Source organism: Hyperolius riggenbachi, chromosome 12 (genome assembly GCF_040937935.1).
Source record: "Hyperolius riggenbachi isolate aHypRig1 chromosome 12, aHypRig1.pri, whole genome shotgun sequence".
Taxonomy (NCBI): domain Eukaryota; kingdom Metazoa; phylum Chordata; class Amphibia; order Anura; family Hyperoliidae; genus Hyperolius; species Hyperolius riggenbachi.
The window spans coordinates 139,500,541-139,513,341 of NC_090657.1; the positions used below are offsets into that span (position 1 = coordinate 139,500,541).

Consider the following 12,801-nt stretch of genomic DNA (forward strand, 5'->3'; position numbering starts at 1 on the left):
TATAAAACTTTTTAGCCTTACTCGTCTCTGGTACACTTAAAAGGAAATAATTTGGAAGTTTAATTTCTCCTATAGGAAGGCAAGTATCTAAAGTTATGAAACGTTGTATCCCTACTCTGGTTTCCTTTAAGATAGGTTAATTGGGAATAGTAGAAAGTTTTCCATATGATGATCATAAAAAAATACTGAGACGATTATTCTTCTCCATTCCTGATATTTCCCATAGTATTATAGATACTTTATTATTACCCATATACTGATGTTTGAATGTTGCCTGCCCTCTCACATGAAATTTTCCTTTTATGCTTAACCATACAAACTAATGTCTGTTATGATATCATGTTCAACTTCGTAATGTCCTAGTCTATCAAGAGTATCCCGTATGGCAGTGGTCCTCAAACTAAGGCCCGCGGGCCAAATGCGGCCCCCTGGAGCTTTTTTACCGGCCCCCCACACACAAAATGTATTACTTATAGATGCGGTCAGCTACATCTTTAAATATTGGTGGTCCACATATAGAATAGCAGTGCTGGCACCACCCATCCACATGGAAGCCAGAAAGCAGCAATTTTGCTGGTTTCCAATCAAATTCCATATCAAGTGACACTGCTGTCCAATTGGACTTCAGGTTGTCACCTGGGTATGCTTTACTGTCTGGCCCACAAAGACAATTTTATGTATACTCCGGCCCCCGAGCAGTCTGAAGTATGTTGACCTGGCCCTCGACCCAAAACGTTTGGGGACCCCTGCCGTATGGTATCTGTAGTTTACTTTTATATCATATTGATTGAACCTCAACAGATTTTGTACATTTCTGCATTTTGCATAGTGTGAGCTCTTCCTTTTTTGACTGTCACTGTCAATTGAATGGGGTTTGTTTTCGGTTGTCTTTAAAACAATAAAGAGATTGAAAAAAAACAAAAAAAAAAAACACCATGATCCAATGCCCACTTATGATAGTCTTTTTTTGTCTAAACATAAGCTTACCATTTCTATGTTATAAAAGTGACTACCTAAAGTATCCATTCAATATATTCACTCAGTTTACCCTTGTACTGCATAGATTCAGTGAAAAAACGCGTACACGCCGTATTGTTACAAACGACGCCCGGCAGATCAGTCAAAAAACAGTCTTATCAGTCTGCCGACAGCCTGTATTCACGTACTACTGTCGGCAGAATGACCACCCTGCGGGAGGGTCTGACGGACCAGTTTGTAACAATACAGCGTGTGTACGCGTCTTAAGATTTGACCAAAAAGTCTGGATCATTAGTGGCCACCAATAGTTATAGGTTAATTAACTATCCTGTACACATATCCCTCTTACTTCAGGTTCTTTTTAAGATTTAAGTGTTCTGTGTCCACTGGCCGTATGCTCCAAATGTCACACTGAGGAGTGTTTTTTTTTCTCGTTTTTTTTCTCCTCTTTTTTTTTTTACACCCATAGAAACCCTGCTTCACCACCCTCAGTCACGCATTTCAATGTGTCACAGTTTTAATGGAGTTATGCACTTGAAATACCCCTATTGTGTTTATATTGATGGGGGGATACTTTTATGGCAAAGCAGCATGAAAAACAGCTGCTCCTCTAGAACTTCAAAAGTAACATGAGACCTTGAGAGACAAACTTCAAACTGCTGCTTGCTTCCCAAGCAGCAATACTGATAAAGACAACACATGGCCATCATGTCACAGTGACTGCTGCTGGGACACATGTAGCTAGCCACATCAACAGCTGTTTCACAAAGTTGGAGGGCTGCTAGGCTCATTCTGTCTGTGCAGCAGTGTGACTGACAACTGTCTTTATAAGAAGTCCCTTAAAAAAACATGCAGTTCTTGGTTGGGTTAAAAGTCAAAAAGCCTTTTTGTTAACCTGTGAATCTACAGATCTTTAGACTTCCATGCATCACCACCAAACAAAGGCTGCGGATTCTTATTGCTATAATTACCTTCTACCTTCAAAGCCAACAAATTACTGACACTTCCTGGCCTCTGCCAGCCCCTCTAACCTCTTCTCCAGCCATTGCCCCCCTCCTCCAGCCTCTCTCTCTCCAGTAACTGCACCAAAGTAGCACCCGCCCTGAGCTCTTACTGCTGTAGTAGGCCACCAGCTGCTGGAGATTGGTGAACTGAGTCCGAGATGTGATGTAGAAGCCACCGCTGTCCAGTTTCCGGATCTTGTAATGCTTGACGTTCAGCCCGCGGTTGGGATCATAGTCTGATACAGACAAGCAATAAGCACCTGGCAGATACAAGGAAAGGAAAAATATACATTAGAATACTGTGTGTATAGGTGGCTGGATAGTGTAATGGTTAAGGGCTCTGCCTCTGACACAGGAGACCTGGGTTCGAATCTCGGCTCTGCCTGTTCAGTAAGCCAGCACCTATTCAGTAGGAGACCTTGGGCAAGACTCCCTAACACTGCTACTGCCTATAGAGCGTGTCCTAGTGGCTGCAGCTCTGGCGCTTTGAGTCTGCCAGGAGAAAAGCGCGATATAAATATTCTGTGTTTGATATGTACTACTATAAGCAGTAAAGGTAATATTAGATGACTACCCAGATCTCTACGTACAGAGGTGAAGTATTTTTTATTCATATTAGTAGGAAAGGGTGTGACTGGGGTTCCAGTCATCCAATCAAACACCATGAGTATACAATGCCTTGTTCGGGAGAACAGCTTGCACTGCTGAGGTGGCATGGCAGTGCGAGTAGCATGCACTTTACCCATTTAACATGCCTCCACTGGAGGCTTTGCGCCATTCATCAAATCAATGGCAACGAGGTTCACGGCTTGGAAAAATGCATGCAGCAGAAGTAACTTTTCTGTAACGAAAAAAAGGAACAGGGAAATGCGACTTGGCGCATAGGAAAGAATTGCAGACTTCAATAGAAATGGCCAATGATATCAAAATAATGCCAGAGTGCATGTAAATCCTATGCGCCTGGCCAAACAAAATAAACAGGAAGTGCATTTGGTTGGTCCAAATTCAAGATTCTCAGCTTTACAAAATATATGTAGATTTCCAAAGGGGAGTAAATATATTTTTAAATGGGGGAAGTCAAATTTAGTTGAGAGTATAATAATTAAGCGATACTCACCTATGGAGAGGAAAGGCTCTGGATCCTCTGTATCAGGAGAGAGAGCTTTCCCATTTTCCTCACGGTCACCCCCGTTGTACTTCTGGTCGAATATGCCTTTGGGGACCCTTGGAAGCCCTTCCGCCCCAGTGCTTTGTGAAGACGGGCAGCTCTGTACTGCGCATGCGTGAGTAGGCACTGGCTTACGTGCAGCACAAACCGCACACATCTTTGGAAGCACCAGGGACAGGGCTGATACGTGGGGACCGTGAGAAGAACGGGAACGCTGCTTAGGATCCAGAGTCTTCCCTCTCATAGGCATCAAACTATTTTAAAAAATTCACTATACATTTATGTGCACCTACCATTAGCCCTGTAACATGCATAATGCCAATAGTAAGCATATTATGAGGTCTACCTCACAAGGATGTAAACATAACCATACATACAGCAGAATAAAGCTGGGTTACGCTTGCCAGCAAGGCAATGGTTTAACTAAGAATATAGTATGTTTTAGCAAGCCATCCTAGGAACTCCATGGGACCATTAGCAATCCTGTTAGAACATGTATTGTGTTCACCTGCATCACCCTGTGTTCAGCACCACCTGTGTACACAGCTGAGTGCTGATGAGCTGTCAGTGCTTGAAAAACAAAAGCTGAAACATCTGATCAATGAAAACTAAGGCTCAGTTTACCTGCAGTCAAATGTCTAACACACACACACAGCACAGCATACTGTGACTGAATAATTATAAGAAGTTTTAAATCAGGATGATACCATTTATTGGCTAACGAAAAATGAATAAAAATAAGCAAGCTTTCGGCCTTGCAGCCTTCGTCGGGCTTATATCCTGTTAGTTTACAAGCTGGCCACCCTGAGATGTTCTCTGTAAGAGTTCCGCTCCCTGAGATTATGGGCCTGCCTGCCTGGGTTTCCCTCTTTGTGGATCTTGGGAAGCATGTAAAAGCAGGCTGTTTTAGGCTCTTCAGGGATAAAGGTCCTTAAATGTTGTCTGATGTTTGCAGACAATCTGTTATAGCTGAAATACTGCATTTCACTAGCCAACACATATGGTCAATATAAATGTATATATGACTTAATCAAAAATACTGTGCTGAAAAGCCCCCGTAACCAATCTTGGGCTTAAAGGGGAACTTCAGCCTAAACAAACATACTGTCATTAAGTTACGTTATGTTAATTAAAATAGATAGGTAATATAATCTCTTACCCACCCGGTTTTAAAAGAACAGGCAAATGTTTGTGATTTCATGAGGGCTGCCATTCTTTTTCATGGGGGCAGCCATCTTTTTGGTTTAAAGCAGGTGACAGGGAGCATAAGACAGTTCCAACTGTCCTGTGTCCTGATCACCCCTCCCAGCTGTGCACGCTAGGCTTCAAATCTCAAATTCAAAAAAAAAAAAAAAAAAAAAAAAAAAAAAAAAATTGCACCAAAACAGCAGAATGAGACCAACATCAGAAATCCCATCATGCTTTGCACAGTATCAGGGGAAAAATGCCCGGGCAGTTTTCTTCTGTGCAGCTAAAACTGAGCCTTGGGTAAGAAAAACAAAGTTCTGATGCTGTGAAACGGTTAAAGAAACACCAAGCCTTTTCAGTGCTGCTGAGTAGATTTTTTAGTCTGGAGGTTAACTTTAGTCTAAAACCATACAAAGCAGCTACAGAGATGGAGAATGAGGGGACAAGTAAAGGAAACCAGAGGCCGGAGGGGGGATTCCTCCAGCCTGAACGCTCCCCACTGTGCCATCCTCCACCACTTGAATCTTCGGTAGGAGGTTCCGGTATCTAGGTCAGTTGTGGCTTACTGCGAATGCACAGCCCAGGCTGTGCACCCACCCCCGTAACCAGGAGCTTTCTGTGCTTGCATTGTACTACTCTCCTGGCCTCAGGAGCGAGACGGGGGAGCGCGCGCAACCCCACTGCACATGCGCCAACTGGCTGAAGATACAAGGACTCCTTACCGAAGATCCAGGAGGCTGAGGACAGCGCCGAAGGAGTGATCAGGCCAGAGGGGGCTGGAGGAAGCCCCAGGTATATATGATTTTTTTTTTTACTTTTCATCTGTGGTACACTTTTAAGTGACACTGAAGAGAAAAAAGCTAGTCTCTCCAGAGCACCACATCTCCAGCCTCTCTCGCCAGAGCGCCACATCCCAGCCTCTCTCGCCAGAGAGCCACATCCCAGCCTCTCTCGCCAGAGCGCCACATCCCAGCCTCTCTCGCCAGAGCGCCACATCCCAGCCTCTCTCGCCAGAGCGCCACATCCCAGCCTCTCTCGCCAGAGCGCCACATCCCAGCCTCTCTCGCCAGAGCGCCACATCCCAGCCTCTCTCGCCAGAGTGCCAAACTCATGTAAACTAAACCAGTTACAAATGAGATCTCCCTGTACATCCTATGCTCACATTATATTGTTCAGGTTCACTTTAAAGTCTCCAAAATGCTCCAGCCCAGCGCATTGGAATATATTGACTTCCTACTTGAAATTAGAAGACAGGGAGGAGAGTTGGCAAGTCATCAGCTCATAATGAACACTAGCAGCCTGCAGACTCCCCAGGTGATGGATGCCATTGTTACGTGACGGCTGAAGAAAATGAGAGAAATCAGAAAATGTGGGATGTTTCTGCTAAAAACAAACATCTGGAAATCCTATCTCATAACTAGCTGAGAAGTGTGCACAGCATGCACCTCTACACACGGTGCCCAAAGAAGCTGAGACGTGGGTGGCTGAGCGAGTATCAAATATAGGAGTACAAACATTTGTAATTAATAGCATTACTGTGTGGGTGAATGCCTCATGCTCTCGATGACAAGCAGCCAGGAACATAAAGCACGTGAGAGAACACCTGGGCCTATCATACGCTTAGTAGATAGATCACAATCATCTCTAGGATTTTGTCTATTGCATCCTCTATTTGATTCCATTGCCCTTTTCTGGTATTAGGCCGTCATGACAAAGTATGAAACAAAAATAGTCCACAGCAGGAATGGTACTGCGAAAAATATGAGAAACAGGTCTGCTTTGCTTGTAACAGAAAAAAAAAGACGGTCGGCAGTACTGAAGTAACTGACAGAGGAATGGAACAAACAAGCTTATTTGAAGTTATGAGAGAAACAGGGACTTGGAAAGGAATAGCCGCAGGCTTCAGGCCTGCCTGTCTGCCTGTGGCTTCCATTGCTGCAGAATGAAAAGGAACATTATAGGACTTCCAGCCTACATACACAGCATCCATCCTCCCAGTTCCATGCTCAGGAGGAATAGAAGCCCTGAGGCCTCCAGCAGGCACATTGCTACTAGTTGCTATTGGTAACATGGATATTCATCTCACTGACCCACTTATTGCCACTCCCCCTCCCCAACCAAACGGTTTTATCCTCCCCTCACAGCCAAAGGGAGGCTGACTGGAGAGGAGGAGGAGGGGGTGACTGTGAGAAACAGAACGAGGAGAGCAAAGAGGGGAGAGACACGATAGCTCATGACATAATTTTCACTACACAGCTGGGTTTTGGGTAGTAATTGGTTTTCTGACACCTATTATTATTATTATTATTACGATGATGATCATTAGGATTAGTTCAGATGGATGCCTGAACCAGCCGCCCAGCATCTTGCTTCAAATACATTTCTGTAAGCAAGCACAAAAGTATTTGGCAACTTCCTGCGGCGCTTCCGTCATTTGATTTTTGCGTCGCTTTTTCACCCCACAGGGGACATGGAAGCATCTTGGTTACTCGATACTAGACGCTAGCTATCACGCAGGGAAAAAGGAGACGGGAAACGGCGCAATTGAGGACAGTGTTAGTGGAAACCACAGTATAGGATGGTGCCAGCAGCTGTCCAGTTACTTAAATGGACAGCCCTTAAACGAAGCGTGTCGCAGCCGCAGTGAAAATTTCCATGAGAAGCGGCCCTAAAGAGTCCAATTTAAAGGAATCAGGCTGCTCCACTAGTCAGTGACACTACAACTGCTTGGATAGGTTTTCCACTTCAGTGATCCAAAACATGCTTAGTGCACGTTTACTAGGGATAAAATCTCACAAGAAACAGTGCTGCATTACCTAAAACCATTCACCATTTTTATGTAAATTTACAGAACATCTTTCTAGTACTGCTAATGGAGCCTTCAAACACCCCCATTAACAATGGCTTATTAGATTATGCCCAAAGCACCTGTGATTGACTGTAGTTCCATTATGCAGTTTAAATGCGATTAAAGGCCTGGGCACACTGTCCTGTTACCGAGCAGATTTCAGAAACGCGTCTCAGTGTGCAATGTGCAGGAACATCAGACAGTGCTGTCTGATGGGCAAACTTATGCTCTGTGCAACACTGAGTTCTGACAATGTACTGTTGTGTGTCCCCAACACAGGTGTTGTACCCCCCCCCCCCCACCCCCACCACCGCATTGCAGAGCAACTTGAGCATGTGCCCAGACCCGAACTGCACACACACACAAAAACCCTGTCTGTCCATGAACACAAACACAGGAAGACAGCAGAAAAACTAAAAGCTCCAACAGGAAGTTATTAAAGAGAAGGGCATACATCCTGCATTGCCTCCTTGTGTGCTACAACACAAGGATTAAATCCACCCACAAGTAATTTCTTTGAAACACAGATCACTATCATAATGAAAGGGTGACTTCCCTCATCCATAACAACTGTGGCCACAACAGCTGCTCTGGAAGGGGAAGTCTGTATCAGAGGGAAGATAAGATGTGGGCCTCCTACACTGGTCTGGCCCCTCCTACTGCTGCAGAACTGCTCAGCCAGTTATCACACCTTTGAAGAAAAAAAAAAAAGGCTGGGAAACTGTTTATATAGCTTACATAATTTATATTCACGAAATATTTACTGATACTTTCAAAAGAAACGTGCTGACTTTTTTTTTTTTTTTTAATACAAACGTAAACAAAGCAATACTGAAAACCTAAACATTGTCCAAGAATTTGTGCCCTAAACAAAGCACAGATTTATGACTCGATTTACAGAAGCACAGAATTACAGGATTTCCCCCAATAAACTGTGATTTAGCATCTCCTCCAACTACCTGTGTAATCCCGACTGTGATGCAGACCTACAGGAAATGACACACTGCTCACCTTTAGTGGTCTCGCTTTCTCTCACCAGGAAGGTCCCTCTTGGATTCTCCTGGTTCAGTAACAGGCGCTCCGACTCCCTTCGTGTGATTTTCCCGAAATACCACCTGTGTGGAGGAGAGTGACGGAGAACCAAAGTTCAGAAGAGAAATTACGCATTGAGGAACTATTAGCCAGGGCTGTGGAGTCGGTACAAAAATCTTCCGACTCCAACGACTCAGTTTCTGAAACCACGACTCCGACTCCGGGTACCCAAAATTGCTCAGACTCTGACTCCTCGACTCCAACTCCTTAGTCTAATACTTAACAGGGCTGTAGATTTTGTACAAAAATCATGCGACTCCGACCCCTCAGTTTCTGAAACCACGACTCCGACTTCAACTCTGACTCCGGGTGCCCAAAATTGCCCCGACTCAGACTCCACAGCCCTGCTATTAGCACATCAGAGTGAGGATTAGCTGTGACTAAGGAGTGGATGAATAATGGCTGGCTAAGGAGTCCACCAAAACTACTCCCAATCCTATTTGAAGTATGGTTTGATTTATGCATCGAGCACTGTGGATCATCAAACAAAGCTAACATTGGGGCATACCTGAATTCATGTTGAGCAATGTGTATTCCAAACAGAACTGTTGCCATGGCTGCAAGACAACAAATTTGAACTAGCAGTTACATTTTTGAAATTTCTAGTCGGACAGAACCTGGGCTGTAACAATAGCCTCCATCACCCCTACAGTCAAAAGGGGGAGCTGAGTGCTAAGGGGGCCTGGGCTTGGGGTGCAGAGTAGCACAGCAGCAGAGCTTCATAATGTATCTCGTTCCTGCGATGGATAGGTCCTCTTTACATCCTCTTCAGTGTAGCCGCCGTGCAGTCAATCACCTAGTGGCTCACGATATGGAGGTTACACTGAAGAGGAACTGAGAGGAAGAGAAGAGAACCTGTCCGCTTCTGGAACTAGGTACAGTATGAAGCCCTGTTATCGCGCTACTCTACGGGAGGGAAGGAATGTGAGGAGTGAAGGGGTGGCCCAGGATGATTGAGTTTTGCCTCTGATAGGAACAATCATTTTTAATAGTGCTGCACCTATCTAAGGTTTATTTTTGAAGTGGTATTAAACTAGCCACATTAAAATGTCAGTACCTATTAGGTACATACATTTTTAAACAGTTCCCCAGATTTATTTTTTCTCCTGAGAGCAGTACAACTGTGTACAAATCACTGCCAAGCAGAAGAAACGCTCTGTCTCTCTGCCCAGCCTCCTCACTGTGCGTCTCCATCGCCTCTGCTTAATAGATGCATCTCTATAGCAACAGCCCGCATGTCACCACTGTGCTGGACCAAACTGCCAGGCCTTTAAGCCTGGTAAACACCATGCAATTTCTACTTCAAAACCTACTCGAGCGATCATGTTGGATGTTCAGGGCAGGACCCAGTGCTTGGCGAAAAATGAACGATTCAAATTCTGATACACATGGAACAATAGCCAGTATTTTGTTCAATATTTTACAGTATGTCCGATCTGCTTCCGAAGTGAGAAAGATAAATTTTGAGCTGGTATTCTGTAGCTGGCCAACATTAGGCTGTATATTTGTTTGTCCAATCCGATAATTTTCCTCGAACAGAATTAGGTTCTGAAGTGAAAATTGCATGGCGTGCAACACCTTTTGGGGTTGAGGGATAAAACATTGGTAATACTGCTATTCACATATAGCAATGTACATTACCATAGCAACAGTTGCGCTTCTCAAATACCACAACTCGCGCTAACAGCATAATTTGCGGTACAGCAGACGGAAGCAAAGGTAATATTCCCGTGCACTGTGTGTGCAAAGCAGTATTAATTATGTTTTGTCTATGCAGCTATGCATACACCCGCCCCATCTCTCCATGCAGCTATGCATACACCCGCCATCTCTCCATGCAGCTATGCATACACCCGCCATCTCTCCATGCAGCTATGCATACACCCGCCATCTCTCCATGCAGCTATGCATACACCCGCCATCTCTCCATGCAGCTATGCATACACCCGCCATCTCTCCATGCAGCTATGCATACACCCGCCATCTCTCCATGCAGCTATGCATACACCCGCCATCTCTCCATGCAGCTATGCATACACCCGCCATCTCTCCATGCAGCTATGAATACACCCGCCATCTCTCCATGCAGCTATGCATACACCCGCCATCTCCCCATGCAGCTATGCATACACCCGCCATCTCCCCATGCAGCTATGCATACACCCGCCATCTCCCCATGCCGCTATGCATACACCCGCCATCTCCCCATGCCGCTATGCATACACCCGCCATCTCCCCATGCCGCTATGCATACACCCGCCATCTCCCCATGCCGCTATGCATACACCCGCCATCTCCCCATGCCGCTATGCATACACCCGCCATCTCCCCATGCCGCTATGCATACACCCGCCATCTCCCCATGCCGCTATGCATACACCCGCCATCTCTCCATGCCGCTATGCATACACCCGCCATCTCTCCATGCAGCTATGCATACACCCGCCATCTCTCCATGCAGCTATGCATACACCCGCCATCTCTCCATGCAGCTATGCATACACCCGCCATCTCTCCATGCAGCTATGCATACACCCGCCATCTCTCCATGCAGCTATGCATACACCCGCCATCTCTCCATGCAGCTTTGCATACACCCGCCATCTCTCCATGCAGCTATGCATACACCCGCCATCTCTCCATGCAGCTATGCATACACCCGCCATCTCTCCATGCAGCTATGCATACACCCGCCATCTCTCCATGCAGCTGTGCATACACCCGCCATCTCTCCATGCAGCTGTGCATACACCCGCCATCTCTCCATGCAGCTGTGCATACACCCGCCATCTCTCTATGCAGCTGTGCATACACCCGCCCTCTCTCTACGCAGCTGTGCATACACCCGCCATCTCTCTACGCAGCTGTGCATACACCCGCCATCTCTCTACGCAGCTATGCATACACCCGCCATCTCTCTACGCAGCTATGCATACACCCGCCATCTCTCTACGCAGCTATGCATACACTTGCCATCTCTCTATGCAGCTATGCATACACCCGTCATCTCTCCATGCAGCTATGCATACACCCGCCATCTCTCTATGCAGCTATGCATACACCCGCCATCTCTCTATGCAGCTATGCATACACCCGCCATCTCCCCACGCAGCTATGCATACACCCGCCATCTCTCCATGCAGCTATGCATACACCCGCCATCTCTCCATGCAGCTATGCATACACCCGCCATCTCTCCATGCAGCTATGCATACACCCGCCATCTCTCCATGCAGCTATGCATACACCCGCCATCTCTCCATGCAGCTATGCATACACCCGCCATCTCTCCATGCAGCTATGCATACACCCGCCATCTCTCCATGCAGCTATGCATACACCCACCATCTCTCTATGCAGCTATGCAAACACTCACCATCTCTCTATGCAGCTATGCCTACACCCACCATCTCTCTATGCAGCTATGCCTACACCCACCATCTCTCTATGCAGCTATGCATACACCCGCCATCTCTCTATGTAGCTATGCATACACCCACCATCTCTCTATGCAGCTATGCATACACCCGCCATCTCTCTATGTAGCTATGCATACACCCACCATCTCTCTATGCAGCTATGCATACACCCGCCATCTCTCTATGCAGCTATGCATACATCCGCCATCTCTCTATGCTGCTATGCATACATCCGCCATCTCTCTATGTAGCTATGCATACACCCGCCATCTCTCCATGCAGCTATGCATACACCCGCCATCTCTCTATGCAGCTAGGCATACACCCGCCATCTCTCTATGCAGCTATGCATACACTTGCCATCTCTCTATGTAGCTATGCATACTCCTTGTCATTTCTCTATGTAGCTATGCATACACCTGTCATCAGACATTAAGGACCTTTTCTGATAAATTCAGCTTGTGTGTAGGATGTATTGTTTTGGAAGCCAACAAATATCTAGTCATGTATCAGACATCCTAAATAGAATGAGGGCGGCATCACAATGAGTGGGATATCGTTAGTCATAAAAGTTTTGTTAAAATCAGCACATCCAATTACTCACTCTTCTGCCTGGATGGAATCAGAGGGTGCCACATAGTTGCTGGGAATGTATCCGGTCTGCCCAGAGCTGAGGGATCGCGCCAACCACCAGTCACCTTCCCTGCAGAGGCACACAGCACTGGTGAGATGACATAGCACCACAAATACACACACTACATGATTGCCATGACACGCAATGATCATGTAAACACATACCTGATGTCTGGCCTCCTATAATGCAGCATGTGAGAGAAAGCAGAGAACTCAGGATCAGACAGGGTCAGAGGGAACAAGCAGTACAAGATGGAGAATAATAGAGGCCATACAACATGCAATGCCAGCCCAATCTAACAGAAATGAATCAAGGAGTGATAACCATTTTTACTTCACACTGCTGAAAATGAAATGCTGCAGCAAGAATGTGCTCACCATAGAAACAAGAGAGTACCTAAGCAGCTCGGGGGGACCCAAAATCACTAGGAAAGCATAGAGGACTAAAAGAGCCTGAAAATGCCTCTTATA

At 45.9% G+C, this 12,801-nt stretch overlaps 1 protein-coding gene across 2 annotated transcripts in view; it reads right to left on the minus strand.

Moving 5' to 3' along the window:
- LOC137541592 (tyrosine-protein kinase Src-2) overlaps positions 1-12,801 on the minus strand; it is a 99,516-nt gene that overhangs the window by 21,571 nt on the left and 65,144 nt on the right. Inside the window, exons 4-7 of one of the 2 annotated variants that reach the window (XM_068262975.1) lie at positions 12,496-12,510; positions 12,302-12,400; positions 8,198-8,301; positions 2,093-2,242 (exon numbers count right to left, since the gene is read on the minus strand). In XM_068262975.1, the coding sequence (XP_068119076.1) occupies positions 2,093-2,242; positions 8,198-8,301; positions 12,302-12,400; positions 12,496-12,510 (368 nt within the window). The remainder of the gene's footprint in view (positions 1-2,092; positions 2,243-8,197; positions 8,302-12,301; positions 12,401-12,495; positions 12,511-12,801) is intronic. The other variant, XM_068262976.1, reaches the window with a different exon arrangement.